This window comes from Balaenoptera physalus, assembly GCF_965194825.1.
Source record: "Balaenoptera physalus genome assembly, chromosome: 2".
NCBI classification, from domain to species: domain Eukaryota; kingdom Metazoa; phylum Chordata; class Mammalia; order Artiodactyla; family Balaenopteridae; genus Balaenoptera; species Balaenoptera physalus.
The window spans coordinates 77,066,917-77,087,464 of record NC_138883.1 but is presented as its reverse complement, the minus strand read 5'-3'; the positions used below and the strand labels follow the sequence as shown (position 1 = coordinate 77,087,464).

General features: G+C 52.0%; 2 protein-coding genes and 2 pseudogenes across 4 annotated transcripts in view; 3 read left to right on the top strand and 1 right to left on the bottom strand.

Annotated features, from left to right (window-relative positions):
* The window catches only part of LOC309656204 (muscarinic acetylcholine receptor M5), a 340,164-nt gene that overhangs the window by 97,225 nt on the left and 222,391 nt on the right, over nt 1-20,548 (top strand). The gene's annotated exons all lie outside the window — the stretch shown is intronic.
* LOC309654707 (thimet oligopeptidase-like) lies at nt 6,446-8,298 on the top strand (annotated as a pseudogene). The gene is made up of 4 exons: nt 6,446-6,777; nt 6,925-7,220; nt 7,421-7,790; nt 7,870-8,298. The product of its transcript is annotated as a thimet oligopeptidase-like (transcript).
* The window catches only part of LOC309656240 (uncharacterized protein), a 108,656-nt gene continuing 96,430 nt past the window's right edge, over nt 8,323-20,548 (bottom strand). The window contains exons 4-8 of the mRNA XM_082452504.1: nt 17,587-17,622; nt 15,671-15,749; nt 14,460-14,538; nt 8,776-8,908; nt 8,323-8,340 (exon numbers count right to left, since the gene is read on the bottom strand). Coding sequence (XP_082308630.1) covers nt 8,885-8,908; nt 14,460-14,538; nt 15,671-15,749; nt 17,587-17,622 — 218 coding nt within the window. The 3' untranslated portion in view covers nt 8,323-8,340; nt 8,776-8,884. The remainder of the gene's footprint in view (nt 8,341-8,775; nt 8,909-14,459; nt 14,539-15,670; nt 15,750-17,586; nt 17,623-20,548) is intronic.
* Nucleotides 8,976-11,478, top strand: LOC309655619 (annotated as a pseudogene). The gene is made up of 3 exons: nt 8,976-8,989; nt 9,168-9,363; nt 9,839-11,478. The product of its transcript is annotated as an uncharacterized misc_RNA (transcript).

The window sequence follows — 20,548 nt, the reverse complement described above, 5'->3', positions numbered from 1 at the left end:
CTCAGCAGACGATGACCCGCCCCGAATAACCCCAGTGCCGCGGGGGAGACCCTGCACTAATATTATTCAGACCCACTGGTGCCCCCAGATTCCTGCACAGGCAGGGACTCTAACCGGGTCACCTCTGTATCCCGAGGTGACCTAGAGTGGGGCAGCCAGGAGGGCTGAGATGAGCATCGGGGGTGAAATGACAAATCTCTGTGCCCACTCTCCCCGCCGCACCCCAGGGGCGATGGCCTCTATCTCCTCCCTGTGCAGGTAGCTTTTCCCTGAGCCATTTCTTCTTGTCAAGGTCCCTGTCGCAGGTTGGGTTCCCCAAAGATGACGTTGAGAGCAAGGATTGGAGTGCAGGTGGTTGATGTGAGACGTGCAGCAACAGATACAGCTGCCATAGGGTCCCGCAATTCCACTCCTGGGCATAGATCCGGAGAAAACTCTAATTCAAAACTATACACACACCCCTGGCATCTCCCTGGTGGTCCAGTGGTTAAGACTCCGTGCTTCCAGTGCGGGGGGCATGGGTTCCATCTCTGATCAGGGAACTAAGAACTCACATGCCGTGTGACAAAAAAAAAGAAAGAAAGAAAGAGAGAAAGAGAGAAAGAAAGAGAGAGAGGGAGAGAGAGAAAGAAAGAAAGAAAGAAAGAAGGGAAGGAAGCAAGGAAGAAAGAAAGAAAGGAGGAAAGAAAGGGAGGAAGAAAGGAAGAAAGAAAAAAAAAAGAAAGAAAAGATACATGCACCCCAATGTTCATTGCAGCACTATTTACAATAGCCAAGACATGGAAGCTACCTAAATGTCCACTGATGGATGAATGGATAAAGAAGATGTGGTACATATATACAATGGAATATTATTCAGCCATAAAAAGAATGAAATAATGCTATTTGCAGCAATGTGGATGGACCTAGAGATTACCATGCTAAGTGAAGTAAGTCAGAAGAGAAAGACAAATATCATATGATCTCACTTATATGTGAAATCTAAAATACGACACAAATGAACTCGTCTACGAAACAAAAACAGACTCACAGACATAGAGAACAGACTTGTGGTTGCCAAGGGGGAGAAAGAGTGAGGGAGGGTTGGATTGGGAGTTTGGGGTTAGCAGGTGCAAACTATTAAATATAGGATGGATAAACTACAACATCCTACTGTCTAGCACAGGGAACTATATTCAATATCCTGTGATAAGCCATAATGGAAAAGAAAAAAGTTTTATTTATAGGTTCCATCCCTAACTGAGCTGGCCCATCCCCTCCCATAGTTCTAAGTGCAGCCCGAGGCTGCAGACTTCCCACTGTGGTCTTCAGCTCCAGAGCAAGCCACCTGCAAACCACCCACATCTTTCCAGGGGCTGGCAACTCTCCTTTGCTACTGATTCCAAGACACATCCAGATAGCAAAAATGTGACCATGAAAAGAAACTCAGGCATGTTCAAATCAGGGAAATAACATTCTTATCTCTGTTCAGTACTCGCTTAATTTTAGAATAGCTTAGATTTACAAAAAAGTGGCAAAGATCTGTACAGAGTGTAGAGTGCCGTGGACCCTGACCCAGTAACCCTATTTCCAACACGTTAGTACGTTAGTATGACATGTTTATCCAACTAAGGAACCAAGATGGATACATTGTTATTAACTAAAGTCCACACTTCATTAGCATTTCCCTAGTTTTCCCCTAACATCCTTTTTCTGTCCCAGTCTCCTCTGGGCTGTGACATTTCTCAGATGTCCCTGGGTTTTGATACCTTGAAAGTTTTGAGGAGGACTGGTCAGGTATTTTGTCCCTCAATTAGTTTGTCTGTTTGTTCTCTGATGTTTTCTTATGGTTGGTCTGGAGTTATGGGGTTTGGGGCGGAAGATCCAGACAGAGATAAAAATGCCATTCTCCTCAGGTCACATCAAGGATACACACCATCAACGGGACTTATGACAAATGATTTTACCCTTGATCACCTGGCCAGTAGCGTCTTTTTTTTTTTTTTTTTTTTTTTTTTTTTTTGCTGCGTTGAGTCTTCGTTGCGTGCGGGCTTCTGTAGTTGTGCACGGGGGCTCAGTAGTTCTGGCTCCCAGGATCTACAGCGCAGGCTCAGTAGTTGTGGCCCATGGGCTTAGTTGATCTGCGGCACCTGGGATCTTCCCGGACCAGGGCTTGAACCTGTGTCCCCTGCACTGGCAGGCGGATTCTTTTCTTTTCTTCTTTTCTTTTGCAACCAAAACTTTAATCCCAAGGATTCTCACAAAACATATTACAAATGACAGCATGAAAAAAAAAATTGCACAGTAACTCAAAGTTCAGCTCTACAATACTCTTAATCTGGCAGGACATTGGTATCTTGATAATCTCAGATTTCCAAAAAATATTACAAAGAGCTATGTATTCATGTACAGCAATCACAGAGGGGACTTATGACCTAACTCCAAGGTAAACTAACTTCCTTGAAACTTCTTAGATTCTCAACTCCCTGGACAACCTCTTGTCCCGTGTGAAGACTAGTGGAAGTTTTCAACCTCTAATCTAGGGTAAGGGTGCGGCTTTCATTTTTACCTGCTGGCTTGTGTTCACAGCACCTTTTAAAGACTGCTTGCTTAACTACAGCTGCATACCATATCCCAGCTACAGAAAAGTCTTTTCCATGTTTGCCAGTGTTGTTTCCATAATAGTAAACATCACACTTTAGGTGGGCAGGAGTTAAAGTTTTATTATCAGTCTAGGCAAGACCAAAAATTCAAAGCAAATTCAATTTTGCTTAAGGGAACATTGGAAGGTAACAATTCTTCGTATCACATGCCTCATATGACCCATTTCAAACCACAGAGAATGACACCTTTATGGGTCACTGTCCCAAGAGACAAACAAATGTGAACAACTAAAACATTTAAAAAGTGCACCAAGCTTCAGAAGTCTCAAACAAAACTTGAATTTTCTGTACATACTCCTGTCAAATGAAGTTATTGCCTGTACACCACTCCTCTTGCAAAGTGGTCTTCTATTTCCTTTCATTTGACCTAGATCGGCTAGGAGACCTAGAGAAAGATCGGGACGGCTTGTGATTTCTCTCCTAGGACAGTCATCTCTCTCTTCTCCTATATCTAGAAAGGGACCTGCTCTGGCTGACGGAGAAGGCTCTCCATCTTGGAGATGTGTGCGAGGTGGAGGACTCCTCCTCCGATAATCATCTCAAGGGCGGCGACCCCAAGAAGGAGGCGGTCACGATTTCGACTTCTCTTTTCCCCATTCGACAGGTCCAGTCTTACTCGGCAGCCACATAGTGTTCTCCCATCTAGTTCTCGGACAGCATCGGCTGCATCTCGGGGATCTTCACATTCAACAAGAGCGAAGCCGGGAGGGCTTTTAGCAACCCACACACTTCAGAGTGGTCCATAATAGCCTAAATCTCGTTCCCATTCAGCCTTGTTACCACTGTTTGCAAGATTCCCTACATAAACTTTACAGTCCAACGGACAGGAATCACGATGCAAGACCCTCGTGGCCTCCTGTTTTTCACGGGCCACAGGGTGGTCCCGGGCCTCTAGAATCTGGCAGCTGAATCTGCTCGCACAAGCTGTCCTGTGGGGATGCTTTTCCCCCTATGTGTCCAGCCCGGGGCCCCGCGGTCTTGGCCCGGCCTCCCCGGTGAGAGGGTGAACCCCAGCTCCCTGGAGCAGACACTCAGAGCCCTGGTGACCGGACTCACGGCTGACGGGGCTGGAGCGGCGGCTGGACATGTGTGGCCAGCCTGGTGGTGTTTGGCCCCCTCTGCAGTTCCAGTTCCAGCTGAGAAAGAGCCTCCCTGTGTTATTTTCTCCTGGTTGTGTAAGGATCCCCGGTGTCATCTGACAGAAATGTAGATGGTGTGTTCTTTCTCTCTTTTCTCCCTGCTTCCTCTCCTCCCTCTCTCCCTCCCTGTCCCTCTTTCCCTGTTCTGCTCTCCCTCTACCTCTTTCCCTCTCCCTCTCTCTCTCTCCCTCCCTCTCTCTCCATCTGTCTCTCCCTCTCTCCCTCCCACTCTCTCTTTCCTCTCCCTCTTTCCTCTCCCTCTTCCCTCTCCTCTCCCTCTGTCCCTGCCTCTCTCCCTGTGCCTGTTTCCCTGTCCTTGTTTCCGTGTTCTGCTCTGCCTCTACCTCTGTCTCTCCGTCTCTGGGAGGGAGTGAGGGAGATGGAGAGACGGAGGGAGAGGGAGAGTTGGAGGGAGAGGGAGAAGAGGGAGGAGAAGGAGGGAGGGAGGGAGAGGGAGGGAGGGAGGGAGAGGTCTCTTTCTCCCTCCCTCTCCCTCTCTCCTCCTTCTCTCCTTCTCTCCCTCACCCTCTCTCCCTCTCCATCCCTCCATCATTTTCCCTCCTGCTCCCTCTCCCTCCCTCTCCCTCTCCCTCTCTCCCTCCCAGAGAGGGAGAGACAGAGGGAGGGGGAGAGGGGGGAGAGAGGGACACGGAGAGGGAGGGAGGGAGACAGAGAGGGAAGCAGGCACCCTCTCTCCTTCTCCCTCACCCTACCTCCTTGTCCGACTCCCCCTCTCCTTCGCTCCCTCCCTCTCCTCTCCCCCTGTCTCTCCCTCTCCCTCCCTCCCTCTAGGAGAGGGAGAGGAAGGGAGGGAGAGGGAGAGGGAGAGGAAGGGAGGGAGAGGGAGAGGGAGAGGGAGAGGGAGAGATGTCTCTCCCTCCCTCCCTCTCCCTCGCCCTTTCCCTTCCTCTCTCCCTCTCCCTCCCTCCTTCTCCCTCTCCCTCCGTCTCTCCCGCTCCCTCCGTCTCTCCCTCTCCCTCCGTCTCTCCCGCTCCCTCATTCCCTCTCAGACAGGGAGAGATGGAGGGAGAGGCAGAGATGAGGGAGAGGAGCAGAGGGAGGGGGGAGAGAGGGCGAGGGAGAGAGGGAGAGAAGGAGAGAGGGAAAGGGAGGGAGGAAGAGACCTCTCTCTCTCTCCCTCTCTCCCCCCTCTCTCTCCTTCTCCCTCTCCCTCTCCCTTGTCTCTGCCTCTTCCTCCGTCTCTGGGAGGGAGTGAGGGAGATGGAGAGACGGAGGGAGAGGGAGAGTTGGAGGGAGAGGGAGTGGGAGAGAGGGAGCGAGAGAGGGATAAAGGGAGGGAGAGAGGGATAGAGGGAGGGAGGGAGAGACGTCTGTCTTTCCTTCCCTCCCTCTATCCCTCTCCCCCTCTCCCCCTCTCTCTCCCTCTCCTGCTCCCTCTCCCTCCACCTCCTTCCCTCTCCAGAGAGGGAGAGGGAGCAGGAGAGGGAGAGAGAGGAGGGAGAGAGGGAAAGGGAGGGAGGAAGACACCTCTCTCTCTCTCTCCCTCCCTCCACCCTCTCTCTCCCTCTCCCTCTCTCCCTCTCCCTTGTCTCTGTCTCTTCCTCTGTCTCTCCATCTCTGGGAGGGAGTGAGGGAGATGGAGAGAGGGAGGGAGAGAGGGAGAGAGGGAGGGAGGGAGAGACGCCTTTGTCTTTCCCTCCCTCCCTCTATCCCTCTCCCTCCACCTCCTTCCCTCTCCAGAGAGGGAGACAGAGAAGGAAGCAGGCACCCTCTCCAGAGAGGGAAGGAGGTGGAGGGAGAGGGAGAGGGAGCAGGAGAGGGAGAGAGGGAGGGAGAGAGGGAGAGAGGGAGAGGGAATGAGGTATCGGAAGAGCGGAACAGGGAAACAGGGACAGGGAGAGGGGGACAGGGAGAGAGGGAGAGGGAAAGAGGGAGAGGGAAAGAGGCAGAGGGAGAGATGGAGGGAGAGTGAGAGTGAGAGTGAGAAGCAGGGAGGTAGAGGGAGGGAGGGAAGGAGGGAGAGAGGGAGACAGAGAGGGAGAGAGGGAGAAGGGCTGATGGGGGCTCCCTCCCCCTCCCCTCCTCTCCCCACTGCTTTCTCTTTCTTCTGCTTCAACAAACACCAGGCGCCTTTTAGATCAGCCCTGAAGTCAACGTTGATGCTTGGACGGCTTGACCTCCGCGCTGCCTTCCAGCCCGGGACCACAGCTGGGAGATGAAGTCTGCGGGGCCCTGGGCGGCGGCGGCGGGCTGCACAGGCACCTCCTCTGACGCCCAATCTCTCCTCCTTTACGAGGCAGCCGCCAGCTCCCCTCCCTGACTCCCCAAGATTTGGGGCCTTTTGAATATGTGTCGATAATGCCATGAGCTACTATTTAACTTTTCCACGAGGACCCATCTCCCGAAATGCAGTGCTTTTCAGCCTTGGCTGCACTAGAGAACCCCCAGGGAAGGGAGAGACGTCTGTACCTCCCTCTCTCTCCCTCTCCCTCTCCCTCTCCTTCTGGGGTGATGCCCGATGAGCTCAGATTCGCAGATGTTCCCCCCATCTCCTCTCTGTGCCTTGCGTGGGGTCTGGGCCTTCTCACTGTGGCCCGGGTACGGCCTTGACATTCAGACATCGGTTCCTCCAAGGACACTTGCGTTTGGTCCATACCGCGTGTGGCTGCAGTCTGTGCTTCTCCTGTTCAGCATCTTCAGTAGATGGGGGCTGTGCATGAGCCCTTCATCTTCCCCGCAGACACCACTGGTGCTTGCTCGGCCTCGTGGGTGATGTGGGGGGCATGGGGGACAGTCCTGTGTCCCCACCTTCTTGGGCTGCAGACAGGCCACGTTGGTCCTGTGGTGACTGGGGGCTCCCAGGAGAACCCCACCGCAGAGCCGGAGAGGTGGCCCCAGAGAAGGTGGCGTACGCCTGGGGCCGGGCCTCACCAGCCAGCCCCGGGCCACCTGCAGCAACAGGCGTCTCGCCGTCCAGGGGCCTGGGTGTTCGGGCGCCGTGGGGATGACCTGCTGTCTGCACGGCAGCCGAGTCTGTATTGTTGAGCCCGGGGAGGCCCCTGGGTGGCTCCTGGAGAGCCTGGTCACATTTCTTCCTGCCCTTGGCCTTAGAGCTCATCACGGTTCACGCCGTTTCTGGTTCCAAAAGGACCTGTGTTCATAAAGACCACGTGTTAGGACAGCACCAAAGTGTCTAGAAATCCGGGCCAGGAGGAGGAGGGAGGGGGATTGGCTGTGCCCGCCAGTGGCCTGAGAGTCCTGCCCGCCCTCAGAGACCTGGCCCGGGGCCCGTGGGGAGGGCGTGGCCCACGGTCCCCAGCGCTGGCCGTCTCTGGGTTCCAGGAGAACTGCGCGATCCTCGGGGAGCTGGTAAGGCTGCAGGCTCAGAAGTCCCGCCTGCTGGGGTTCAGCACGCGTGCCGACTCCGTGCTGGAGATGAACATGGCCAAGACCAGCCAGGTGGTGGCCACTTTCCTAGGTAACCCTGCCTCCCCGAGTCCCAGTGGGGACAGGGGTCAGGCGGACCTTGACTGGACGTGGTGCTGCCTGAGACCCCACTGTGTCAGCCCTTGGGGGTCGCCTTCCCCAACCCTTCATTCTGCCTCGAGGGGCGTGGGGTGGGTGGCGGCTGGGAGGCTGCCACAGGGACATAGGCGAACCTCTCCCCTCCGCCCGCAGATGAGCTGGCCCAGAAGCTGAAGCCCCTCGGGGAGCAGGAGCGGCCGTGATCCTGGACCTAAGGAAGGCCAAGTGCCAGAGGCGGGGCCTGCACTTTGACGGGCCCATCAATGTCTAGGACCTGTGCTACTACATGAACCAGGGGGAGGAGACGCGCTACCACGTGGACCAGTACCTGCTCAATGAGTCCTTCCCCATGCAGGTGGTCACGCGCGGGCGGCTGGGCATCTCCCAGGAGCTGCTGGGGCTGACCTTCGACCTGGAGGAGGGTGCCAACGTGTGTCACGAAGATGTGAGGCTCTACATGGTCCGGGACGCGGCCGCGGACAAGGTCATCCATCGGTAAGTTCTACCTGGACCTCTACCCTCGGTGCATGCGTGGGGGAACCTGTCGGCCGTGGGCCAGGGCTCCTCTGTGGAAGCGGGGCCTCACCCGCGTCCCTCCCCAGGGAAGGGAAGTCCGGGCACATGGCCTGCTTTGGCCTGCAGCCGGGCTGCCTGCAGCAGGATGGGAGGCGCCAGATTACCATCGCGGCCATGGTGGCCAACTTCACCAAGCCTACGCCCAACCCGCCCTCCCTGTTGCAGCATGATGAGCTGGAGACCTACTTCCATGAGTTCTGGCAAGCGATGCACCAGCTCCGCTCCCAGGTGGGTGCGGGCGCGGGGCTGCAGGCAGGGGGCGGGGAGGGCCCGGGCTCTCCCGTGGTTCTCAGGCAGGCCCTCGCCACGGGATTCTTCTGCTGATGTCACCCCGCACGTGGTGACGCCCTCAGTGTCAGTTTCCATCATCAAACCCCACGCACAGGGCGTGTAAAAAAACGGAAGTGGATGTCCTCGAGACTCTGGAGGCTGGAAGCCGCAGATCAGGGAGTCAGGACTGGTTCTCTGCATGTTAAATACGTGTATTCACGAGTTGCCTTTAAAAAGACAAAAGAAAAGAAAGGAACGTTGCATGCAAGTCTGGTGACAGGCGGTGATGAGAACCAGAGGGTAGGCTCTGGGGCCGGGAGCGCCGCGCCCTGTGAGGCCCTGGGGCTGCTGCCCGTCTCGGTAGAGGCTCAGCAAGTCCCAGGGACTTCCCCACCGGGGGAGGGGGGTCCCCAGCTGAGCGTCTGGGCCCAGGACCCAGTGCTCGTTCAGTCTTCCTGCGGTCAGCCCTTCGTCCTGAGAGCGATGCTCTCACAGGCTGCACCGGAGCGCGTGGGGACACTTTACTGAGCTGTGCAGCCGTCACTACTGCCCTGTTTTGGAACATTTCCCTCACCCCAAAAATGTCCGTCACGCCCTTAGTTATCATTCCCCCCCCCCACGCCCCTAACAACCAGGAACCCACTCTGGCTCTGTGGATCGACCTGTTCTGGAAGTTTCCCCTCAGTGGGTTCACACCCTGTGTGTCCTTCTGTGTTTGATGTCTCTCGCTGAGCATCGTGTTCTCAGGGTGCATCCACGTGGCAGCGAGTGTCAGGGCTTCACACCTTTGCGTGGCTGAGGGCCGGAAAAAAGGCAAACGACAAGAAAGGCACGTTACCTGTGACTCCGGCGACAGCCGGTGATGAGAACCAGAGGGTAGGCTCTGGGGCCGGGAGCGCCGCGCGCCCTGTGAAGCCCTGGCGTTGCTGCCAGTCTCGGTGGGGCACGGGCAGCGCCGTTCCCCGGAGCTGCTGGCCAACCCCGGTGCGGTCGGGCCAAGGGAAAGGAAAGGGGCTCCCGGACCGCCCGGCTGGAAAGCGCGGCCTGCACACAGTGCCAGCCCCCCGTCTCCTTCCTCCCGCCCTCCAGGCCTCTTCAACCTGCGCCAGATCGTCCTGGCCAAGGTGGACAAGGCCCTGCACACGCAGACGCCCGCGGACCCGGCCCAGGAGAATGCCCGCCTCTGCCAGGAGGTCCTCGGGGTCCCAGCCACGCCAGGTAGCCAAGTGCACGCCGGGCCCACCTTAGCGGTCAGTTGGCGGCTACTGCCCAGGTCAAGAGGATCCTCTGGTGGTGTGTGAAGGGGGACCGACTGACGGGCTCTGGCCGAGGCCCGCTGACCTCTGGCCTCTTCCTGCCTCGGTTCCTGGGCTGGTCCCTCCAGCTGTGGCCCGCGGAGTCCGGGGTGGGGGGGGGGTGGGCGTATCTGCACGTGCTTTCTGGAGAGCCTGGAAGAGGCAGGAGAGGGCTTCATACCCCGGACGGGACGCGTCGACGAGGTTTGCCCGTGCGTGTCGGTGCGGAGACGCAGTTCACTCCCTCGTGAGCGCTTGAACCCGCGCTCTCCCCGTGCTGGAAGGTGAGCCCTGACTCATCCCTCGGAGCCTCGGGCAGCTGACCTTGTAAAGAGGCTTAGGGGTGAACCCTCGTGAGCTTCAGCAGAAAGTCGGCAAAAATTTATTGGTGTCCCTCCACTGAGTTGCCCGCAAGGTCCCCGTTTTCTAGAAGTGTTGGGGCAATACTCCCTCTAGTGGCAGGGGACTCAGACAGGGCTGCTTTGAGGCCCCCTCTCTGGGGAAGGGGCACGGAGCGGCCAGGGGGCCGGGCAGGAGCTTCTCCGCCTGTGTCCCAGGGACCCACCTGCTTGCGACCTTCGGCCACCTGGCAGGAAGCTACGACGCCCAGTCCTATGGCTACCTGTGCAGCGAGGTGTACTCTGCGGACACGTTCCACACACGTTTCAAGCGGGAGGGCGTCCTGAGCGGCAAGGTGAGAGGCCAGCCTGCCATGCAGACCAACACGGAGGTCCTTGGCCTGGGCCTAGATGCTTGTGCCGCCCGCCTGGGCCTGCCAGGCTCTGAGGGCCCTGCCCTGCACCCCCTGCTCCCCTGCCCTTTGTTGAGTCACGGCAGAGGTGGCCACACCCACACCCTCAGTGAAGGCGGAGCTCCACCCTCCTGCAGCCCCGCCCCCTCTCCTCAGGTTGCCAGGGACGACACAAGCTGCATTCTGAGGCCGGGGGGCTCCGAGGATGCCAAGGGCATGGTGAAGCTCTTCCTGGGTTGTGACCCCACGCAGGACGCCTTCCTCCTGAGCAAAGGGCTGCAGGTTGAGGGCTGCAAGCCGCCGGCCTGCTGAAGGCACGGGGTTTTGCCCACCCAGGCGGGCCGGGTGCCTTAGCGCCCCGTCGGGGCGGGGGAGGGGCCGCGTGTCCTCCCAGCCCCTGAGTCCCCGGCGGCCGGCCTAGGCCAAAAGTCTCCACCTGGAAGTGTCTGGAGAGCCTGGCATCAAGGCTCCCCCTTGTTGCACTAATGCCATCCCTTCCTGGGTAGCTTTCCTGGTAACAAAACGGTTCTTTGAAAACGCAGCCGTTAATAAAAAGACTCTAATCCTGGTCTCTGCCTGCCGTCCCTTCCACCACAGGAGTGGCATGGGGGCCGTCACACTGGGGGGGGTTCTGACCTTGGTCGGGGATCAGCCCTGGGGCCGTGGTGACGCGTCTGGGTCACTGGGAGATGGCTGAGCTGTGGGGTGAGTTCAGATGGGGATGGTGCCCCGCACCCCGGCCGGGCAGGCTCTCCAGTGAGGGGGTGTCAGTTTCCTGCCAGCCTCTCGCCCGTCACTGTTTGGCATCTCGGGGGCTGTGATTGGCTGGAGCTGGTTCTGGCGGTGGGCACAGCTGCGGGAAGCCCGGCTGTGGCTGTCCCTGTCCCCGTGTCCTGTCCTCCTGCTCAAGGCCGGCCGGCTGGCTCCCTCTGATCATCGGCAGCGCTGAAGTCTGGACCACAGCAGGGGGCTGCCTTCCTGGGTCCTAGCGATTCTTCCCAAAGGCCTTAGGGATGTGTTTTAGTGGCAGTAGGAATTCAGAGAGGGTGCTGCACCACTGGAGCGGTAGGGTGGCTCTGGACCGTCCCGTGTGTCCTTCCCGGGCCTTTGAGCTCCTCGGGAGCCCTGCCTCCGGCCCTTCGCCCCGACAAAGGATGCCAGGCAGCGGAGCGAGCGCGCGGGCGGTGCCCCGACCTTCTCCCCGTGGCCCAGGCGGGCAGGCCGTGCCACGCTCTGTCCCCCCCTCAGCCTGCCCGCCCGTTCTCACCCGCCCTAGGGCAGTCGGTTGTGGACCAGGCTGTGGTGTCTGCCCTTCTGCAGCCCCGGCTCAGCTCCCTGCACCCACTTCGGTGCCTTCTTGTGTTCTGCGCTGGTCGCAGGCCCAGAGCCGGTGGGCAGGCACCCCATGGCCGGGAGGGATGTTCGTGTGAATTCCCTGGGGCTTGAAAAGGAGCACAGCCGGCCTTCCATCAGGCACCTCTCGATGGATATGGAAGGGGCGTGTCGGGGCCTGGGGGCTGCTCGTCTTCCTGTGCACCGAGCCCCCAGATGGTCCCCGTGCAAAATCCAGGTGTGGTGTTGGCACCCCAGCCGTGTGCCGGGCAGTCCGTGGCGGGCGACACAGGCCTCGGGCTGGTGGGCCACAGGGTTCCTGAGCGGCAGGTCAGGACTGAGAGGGTGAGGCCTTTCCCCGGGTCCAGGGCCCAGGCTGATGCCGGCTGGAGGCCCCTCCGCTCACCGCCCGCAACCCCCAGCCCCTGCCCTCACGTGAGCCCCCAGGGCTGAGCTCAGGTGTTGGATGCCCAGGCTCCCCGGTAGCCCAGCCCGTTCCCAGTCCTCCGTGGTCACTGAAGGACTTGGAAGCAGGTTGCCCCACAGAGACTGCTGTTCTCCGAGCCCTGGGCAGGGGGCAGGGAGGACGGGCACAGGGCCCTGCAGGGGTGTGGTCGCCGGGGCAGCCGGAGCAGCTCCACACAGTAAGTAAGAGCATCTCACCAAAAACAGTGTGTTTCTCCAGCCGCCCTGGGACCTGAGCTCAGGTCCTGGGGCAGGAAGGGGCAGCACTGCAGCTGTTAGCTGTCACTGGGGGTCAACTGTAGCCGGGTGCCGCCTCTTAGATCGTCCCCCGTCTCCTTCCGGGGTTGCGACCGGACCCCTGCCAATCGGGTTCTCACTCCTCCCCATCCCCTACGCCTGCTCCACGAAGGTGGAAGGAACACATTTTTTAAAAGGCTGGAGCCTGGGCTTCCCTGCTGGCGCAGTGGTTAAGAATCCGCCTGCCAATGCAGGGGACAAGGGTTCAAGCCCTGGTCCGGGAAGTTCCCACACGCCGCGGAGCAATGAAGCCCATGCGCCACAACTACTGAGCCTGCGCTCTAGAGCCCAAAAGCCACAACTACTGAGTCCTCGTGCCCCAACTACTGAAGCCTGCACGCCTAGAGCCCGTGCTCCGCAACAAGAGAAGCCACCGCAATGAGAAGCCCACGCACCGCAACGAAGAGTAGCCCCCGCTCACCGCAACTGGAGAAAGCACACACGCAGCAAGGAAGACCCAACGCAGCCAAAAATAAATTAAATAAATAAATAAATTTTTAAAAATCATATTCAATACCTATCAATGAGATTTTAAGAAATAGTCCGTTAGTTAGTTAGTTAATTGTGCCGGGTCTTAGTTGCCACAGGCCAGCTCCTTAGTTGTGGTAATGAGATATTTTATATTCTTTTTTGTTCCTGAACAAAGGCCTCACAATCCAGTATTTATTTGATAATGCTCACAGCATAGCTCAGCACGGAATAGCCACATTGTTTTTCTTCGGCTGCTATGTACCAAACAGCCTTTTGTACTGTTTTACCAAATGCATGTATTTAATACCTGTTTTAAAAAACATAGTGAGATCTCAAAACTTGAAATTGACTAAAGTAAGATTCTCTCTGTAGTACTACTTCTTTGACCAACACCACCTGATAACACCGGTGTGGTGCACTGAGCCTTACTCTAGCATATCGGGATACACCCTGTTTCGACAAGTGTTCATCCTCCAAGTCCCCAAGGCCTCTCACACACTGCCAGTGAAACTGCTTCCTGCTTGGGAAAGAGTGTCCCAGTTCGTTTCTTGAGAAGCTTGAAGGCTATGTAAGCCCTCCAAAAGGTTAGAGGGCAAAGAACAACTCTAAAACTGGCACATTTGTTTAAAGAAAAAGACTTGTCAATATTACAAGAGCCAGCTTGCTTTCACTTGTGACACGTTTTCTTAGGAGGCAAGGGATGTGGCCATGTGACTTGGACAAGCTGTTTCCCTCTGTCTCAGTGTCCCACCTGTGAGTGGGTAGTCTGACGAAGCTTAATTACAGACATCTGAATAACGATCATGAACAGTGGCATCTAATTTCCAAAATAAAAACAGGAGAATGAGTATGTCTTTCACAACAGGACGTCAAGTCTACCTCAAAGATATTGGTAGCCTTGAGTCCATTGCTTCTCACTGAGTGCAACTGTGCCCCCCAGGGGGCATCTGGGGAAGTCTGAAGGTGATTTTGGCTGTCACAACTGGGAGGAGAGAGACGGAATGTTACGGGCACCTAGTGAGTAAGAGGTCGGGACCTTGCTAAACACTCTACGATGCACAGGACTCACACACCACAGCAAGGGTTTATCTGGCCCCAAAAGTCAATGCCTTGGTTGACAAACCCTGCCTTAGAGCAAACCACGGATACTCATCTTTAGCAGGTAACAGGGCATTTACTACCCACCTGTAAACCTACAGACTTCCCGACTTACACAGCTAATCCTGTGGCAGGAATGAAATAGAGAGCGTGTGACCATCTGGTAGTACCTAGGTTTGCCCCTCAAGTCACATGAGACAGTGCTAGAGACTGACATTTTCTATATTGGAGGTCTTTGGCAAGCCACCAGTTTTCTAACCTAAAAAGTCTAAGCAGCATTATTACAATACACATAATAACACGACAATTCTGCTTTTATAGAGAAATTCGATGTGGGAAAGGAGCTTATCTGACATCAGAAGCAAATGCTTTGAACACATCACATCTGCTGGTTCGACTGTCAAATCTTGACAGCTGGAGACGTAGGAAGGTAGACAGGAGAGAACAGACCAAAGTTACGGGCCTGCTGAGTCCTCGGGGCTAACCATAATACACTTCGTACTGCCCTGGGTCCAGGGGTGTGTTCTAACACCCTCTCAGTCACTTACGGTCCACAGACAGACCACGTATAAATTCACAATTACCAGCAAGTGTACCAAAAAAAGGCAGAGTTAAGAAACTTAAATGCGAGCCCTACCTGGTCTTTTTCTTCTTCAGCGACAGAATCATCCGATTTTGCTTTCTCAGGGTCTTCCTCAGGTTTCCGTTTGGCAGGCCTGTCACACACACACACAGTAAAGCCAACTGTTAGCTCACCAGACCCTAGACCTCCAGTGGGCACGAAACAACTCATATTCCTCCCTACCAAGAGTACCCTCTCTTTGCAAAGATTCAGGGCATGGTCCCCTCTTCCCTCTGAGAAGCCCTTTTTGCCAGGACATTAAAAGAAGCTTCGAGCTTAATGTTTCTTTGGATGACAGGTTTAGAATACCACCATTTTGCAAACCTTAAGAAATAATGGATCTAGACTTTGATCAATGGCTGCTAGAATCACCGAAGAGACATCACATGCCTCTGATGGACAGCCCCATGCCGTCAATGAAGTCTCACAAAATAAAGCTGGAATCTGATCAAGACTCTAGACCTAACTACCAGTTTACAGAAAACTGGAGGCAAGGGAACACATTAACCACCAAAACGATGCAGTCAGCCAGACCTAGAAGCTATTAGAAAAAAAGACCTATTTTCTTTAAATCAATGGCAAGAAGATAAGGAATCTATCACTCGAAAGGCTTAAGGAGCAAATCAACCAAACTCTGTTACACAAGGGGAAGAATGAACACTGCTATATATTTGTTAGTAAGGAACTCTTACACTTTATAAGGCCTGTTTTGTCTTCTTCAAAAGACTGTTTGCTAGATGTTAGCAATTATGGCAAAATATGAATAAAAAACTTGTCAGAGAAAGAGACCTTGTCATCTAGAAATATAGTATGTGTGGATAAGATGACATGTCCGATTTGTTTCAAAGTAATCCAACTGGGAGGAGATGGGTGTGTATGGAGCTGTAATCCATTTGGAATAATTTTCACTTGGAGCATATGGGGGTATAGGTGAAACAACAGCCAGGAGATGTTAACTGTTGACACTGGGTGATAGGTACACAGGGGTTCATTTTACTCTCCTTGGTAATTCTGTGTATGTACATTTGAAGTTTCCTATGTGAAGAGTAAAAACGGATGAGATCTTCAGAAATGCTGTTCACGAATGTCTAATAACAGAATATCAAAAGGAAAACCGAAGCAATGTGGAAGTCAGAATTACTAAGTTACATCCTACTAATTTATATGTGTTTTACCAAAAACCGTTGGCCCCTAAAATGGGGGCTGTCCATTCATTATATACTGACCTCCTTGTGAAATGAGATGTGATGGTGGTCTGCCTGGTAGTTTGCCTTCTAATCCTGGGGCTAGATGACACTTCAGCCGCTTAAAGAAAAAGAAACAAAAAAGCCACTATGAATAAAGAGTTCACAGCCAAGGTACAGTTCTTCAGCATTACCAAGCTGGTGCAGAGACCAGGTTCTGAGGATTAAGTAACCTTCTCTTCTTATTCTAAGCAACCACCATCTTGATAAACTCACCAAATTAGCACCTGCCAGTCTGCTGGGCCATTTTAACACAAGCTCTTGTATGAGGGGCCCAACCCTGAGACGCACAAGGAAACAGAGCCTCCGTTTATTTCGTCAAAAGATGAAGTGGCCAAGCACCTGACCTGAGCTCAAGTCCCATGCTCTTTTTTTAAAAATTCCAGAAGAGTTACTCTGACTACAAGTGGGGAAGGAGTCTAAGAATAAATGTTTAGCTTAAACAGGCATGTAACTTACAAGTCATAGATATCAGCAGCTCCTGTTATCTTATACCTCATAAATTCAACCGCATTTGGGGATCTAATGCTCTGTAACTTGGTTGAAGACAAAAATTTAAAGTATATATCTAAGCTAGTTAGACGTATACACAAGAGGGAATTCCACGGCGGTCCAGTGGTTAAGACTCGGCACTCTCACTGCCAAGGGCCGGGGTTCGATCCCTGGCTGGAGAACTAAGATCGTACAAGCCGAGCAACACAGCCATCCCCCCCACCAAAAAAAAGGATACACAGAAAACAAGTACTGCCGGTGGAGGGGTTGTGTGTGGGGGGAGCAGACAGACCCTATGGCGCCAAGTCTGTCCTCCCCTTAGGTGGTACCAGATTCCAACGAGGTCAAACGAGTCAAGCGCTCTTACAGTTTGTTTCTCCATCGGACTTGCTTCTCCTGGGCATGCAAAGTTTGGAAACAGGTTTGGGGGACTTGTTTTTCTCTGCTATTTCCACTCTGCGCTCCTCACCACTTGTCTGGCTCCCGTTTTCTAGACAGCCGTTCACTTCCCAACTGAAAGCATGAGCTCTGTTCTCCAAGGACAAATCTTTATTTAAAAGGGATCTGACTTGAGCCAGGTAGCCCTCCTACAGCAGGAAAGGATAATTTAAGTAGCAGTGAATGTAAACAAGGGGCCATGAGAGAATAAGGAAACACATGCGCTTCCTTCATAACTATCAGGGAACAGGGAGAGGTGGGATTATTCTGCCTCCCTGGTCACAGACAAGTTACATGGGAGGAAACGTTTTCTAGCCGCCGGGATGCTGACGACTTACCTCTGATAATTCTTCTCTATGTAGTTTGCTTTTCAAGTCACATAACTGATTCTTTATTTCTGTCTGCAGAAATTCATGCAAGAGATTCCATTTCTCCTTCATGCATTCCTAAGGGAAGGACAGAGGTTTACAAGTCTCCACATTCCCAAGGTAGGAACCAATGGACTAATACACAAATAGTTACACTGCCTGGTCACATAACAATGACTGAATGGCAGGCAATGCTGAGTCGGCCAAAAAGAAAACTAAATATTCACAAGACATGTTCCTGATGTTTCCGTTAAGATCGTATCACACCATCTCCAGAGTGGTGACAAATGGAAAGATGAGAGGTGAAGCAGACACATGATAGAGTACTAGAACAAAACTGATTTGGAAAAACAGTGTGACCAGGACAAGTTATAATCCAGACTTGATGGTATGGAACCCAGACTGGGAAACTCGATGAGTTACCAAAAGCTAACCCATAATAGCCTATTAGTACAGCACATTAGACAGAAACATCCACGTTATCCTCAACTTTAGGGAAAAGAGAGCCAATTCCACTTAATTTTGTTTTTATGAACTACATAGTATCTGTCAAATGGTCACATTTGATCATATATTTTGTTAAGGTGGAGATTACCTTACCTTTTCTGTTAACTATCTCTTTCCAAATCTTTGAGCCTGGGGGAAGAAAAGGGAAGAAACAGACGCTTGTTCAGCAACATTGTCTACCTGTAAGAATGCCACACTTTAAAGAACTTTGGAAATAAGTTGAACATGAATGTTAGAAAAAAATACAATGGTTTTTCCCTCCCCCAGTGTCTAGAATGCCCTACTGTAATGCCTGCACGTTAAGAAGTTATTTTCAATATGAATGAGGTCCCCCTTTTGGGGGGTGGTTTTCTGATGGTGGTAAGAGATGATATAGGAGCTCTAGAACAACATTCTTTCTTTCTTTTTTTTTTAAACGTTATTTTAAAGACACTGGGAAAGGGGAAGCAGGTCACACAGTTGGGTTCCTTCCCAAGCTAACTGACCTCCTATAGGTGGTCTTCCTCCAGATGGACCTGACAAGGTTTCCTAGAAGGGCATACAGAGGTTAGAAAGAGTGGACCAGGGTGACAGGATGCTGTGGGGAACAGCCAGCTAACATTCCCAAAGGCCAGTATGGGGTGGTGGCAGCATTCTGAGGAGGAATATAGGGGAGAGAGGCGGCCACCGGGGCCTCGGCAGGGGCTCCTGGGGCAGCCGCGGAGGCCGAGGAGGAGGAGGAGGTCCGCGAGGCGGCCGCCAAGAGGCAGGAGGCAGGAGGCAGGAGGCAGGAGGCCGGGGCGCCGGGCCCAGTGCACCGGTAAGAGGGGACGGCCGGTGGGGTTCTGGCCGGGGTCGAGGTCGCGTCTTCGTGGGACCGGGGCTGGTGGGGGGTCCGGGCCCCGAGTCAGAAGCCGCGAGCTCTGTGCAGCAGCAGCGCCTGCTTAGGACCGGAGAAGGGAGGCGGGGGCGTGCGCCTGGGTGTGCACGTGGTGCGGGGGGTGGGTGTGTGTCCCTTGCTCCCTCTCTTTAAATAGGATGTGTTGTCTAACTGTTATGTATTAGTAACTTCCAAGATTTTACTGGTTTATCTGCAAGCTCTCAATGATAAAGATAATCTTTAAAGACTGTTGCTTTTTTGAAAGAAAAGGTAAGAGGATATTTAAAAAATAATGTTCCCTAAACATAATGTTCATAGGCTGGCCAGTTAAATTAAGCTGATTGCAAGTTAAATTATTGTTGTAAGTTAAATAGGACTACAGCTTCAGTGAGTAAATAATTTTATTTGTTCTGCTGTGTGTATTGGTACCTTTTGTCTAGTTGTTCTAGCCATTATTGAAAATGAGGTGTTGAAGTTTCCAAATATTGTTGAACTATTTTTCCCTTCAATTCTGTCTGTTTTTGCTTCATATATTACGGGGTTCTATCTTTAGGAGCATATGTTTAAATGTTTACAGTTGTTATCTTTCTGATAGATTGACCCTTTTATCCTTGTATAATGTCCGTTTTTGTCTCTTATGACAGTTTTGCCTTGAAGTCTATTTTGTCTGATATTTGTATAGCCACTCTAGCTCTCTTTGGCGAACTGTTTTGCATAGAATATCTTTTTCCATCCTCTTACTTCATTTTAATGATATTTTTATCTTTGAATCTAACATGTCTAGTGTAGACAGCATGTAGTTGGATTTTTAAAAATCTATTCTGCTAGTCTCTGACTTTTTGATTGAATTGTTTTGTTTAATCTATTCATATTTAATGTTATTATTGATACAGTTGGATATTTGTATCTGCATTTTACTTTCTGTTTTCCACATGTCTCATGTATATCATTCCTCTATTCCTCGTTTACTGCTTTCTTTTGCACCAAGTGAATACTTCTAATATAACATTTTAATTCCTTTAATGATTTTTTTCACTTTTTTGTAGTTATGTCCTTAATGGCTGCTCTAGGGCTTACCATATACCTTTTAATTTATTGGAATCTGCATCAGATAAGTTAATTCCAATGAGATATAGAAACATTACTCCAGTACGCTCTAGTCCCCATTTCCCCTTCTTGCGGCATTGTTGTTATACATACTACATCCATATGTTACAAAACCAGTAACACATTGTTATAATTATTACCTTATATAATTTTATATCCTTTAAAGAAGATGAGAGAAGAAAGAAGAGTAAGCATATGTTTGTGGCTTTTGTTACAAGAGCCTTCTTATTCCTATTTCTAGTTTTTTTCATTTGTTTTTGGGTATTCCCCATATAGAGTTATTTCCTTAGACTAATACAGTTTTGCTCCCACTCACCTCCTTTTTGCTGTTATTGGCAAATGTATTATTGGGTCTATAACGTATAGAAATATAATTATGCACATATTGTTTTGTACAGTTGCTTTTAAAATCAGTTACTGGAAGAGAGGCTGTATCAGATATGATTGGCAAATATTTCTCCCATTCTGTAGGTCGCCTTTTCATTTTGTTGGTAGTTTCCCTTGCTGTGCAGAAACTTTTTAGTTTGATGTAGTCCCACTTGTTTATTTTTGCTTTTGTTGTCGAATCCAAAGCCTCATTCCCAAGACCTATGTCAAGGAATTTACCACCTATGTTTCTTCCAGGAGTTTTATGGTTTCAGATCTTACATTCAAGTCTTTAATCCATTTTGAGTTAATTTTTGTGTATGGGGTAAGACAGGGGCCCAGTTTCATTGTTTTGAATGCGGCTCTCCAGTTTTCCCATCACCATTTAAAGAAGAGATTGTTTTTTCCCCCATTGCATATTCTTAGCTCCTTTGTCATAAATTAATTGACCATATATGCATGGGATTATTTCTGGGCTCTCTATTCTGTTCCATTGAGCTATGTGTCTGTTTTTATGCCAACACCATACTGTTTTAATTGGTATAGCTTTGTAATATAGTTTGAAATCAGGAAGTGTTATGCCTCTAGCTTTGTTCTTCTTTTTCAAGATTGCTTTGGCTATTTGGGGTCTTTTGTGTTCCCTTACGAATTTTAGGATTGTTTTTCCTATTTCTGTGAAAAATGCCATTGGAATTTTGATAGGGATTGCACTGAATCTGTAGA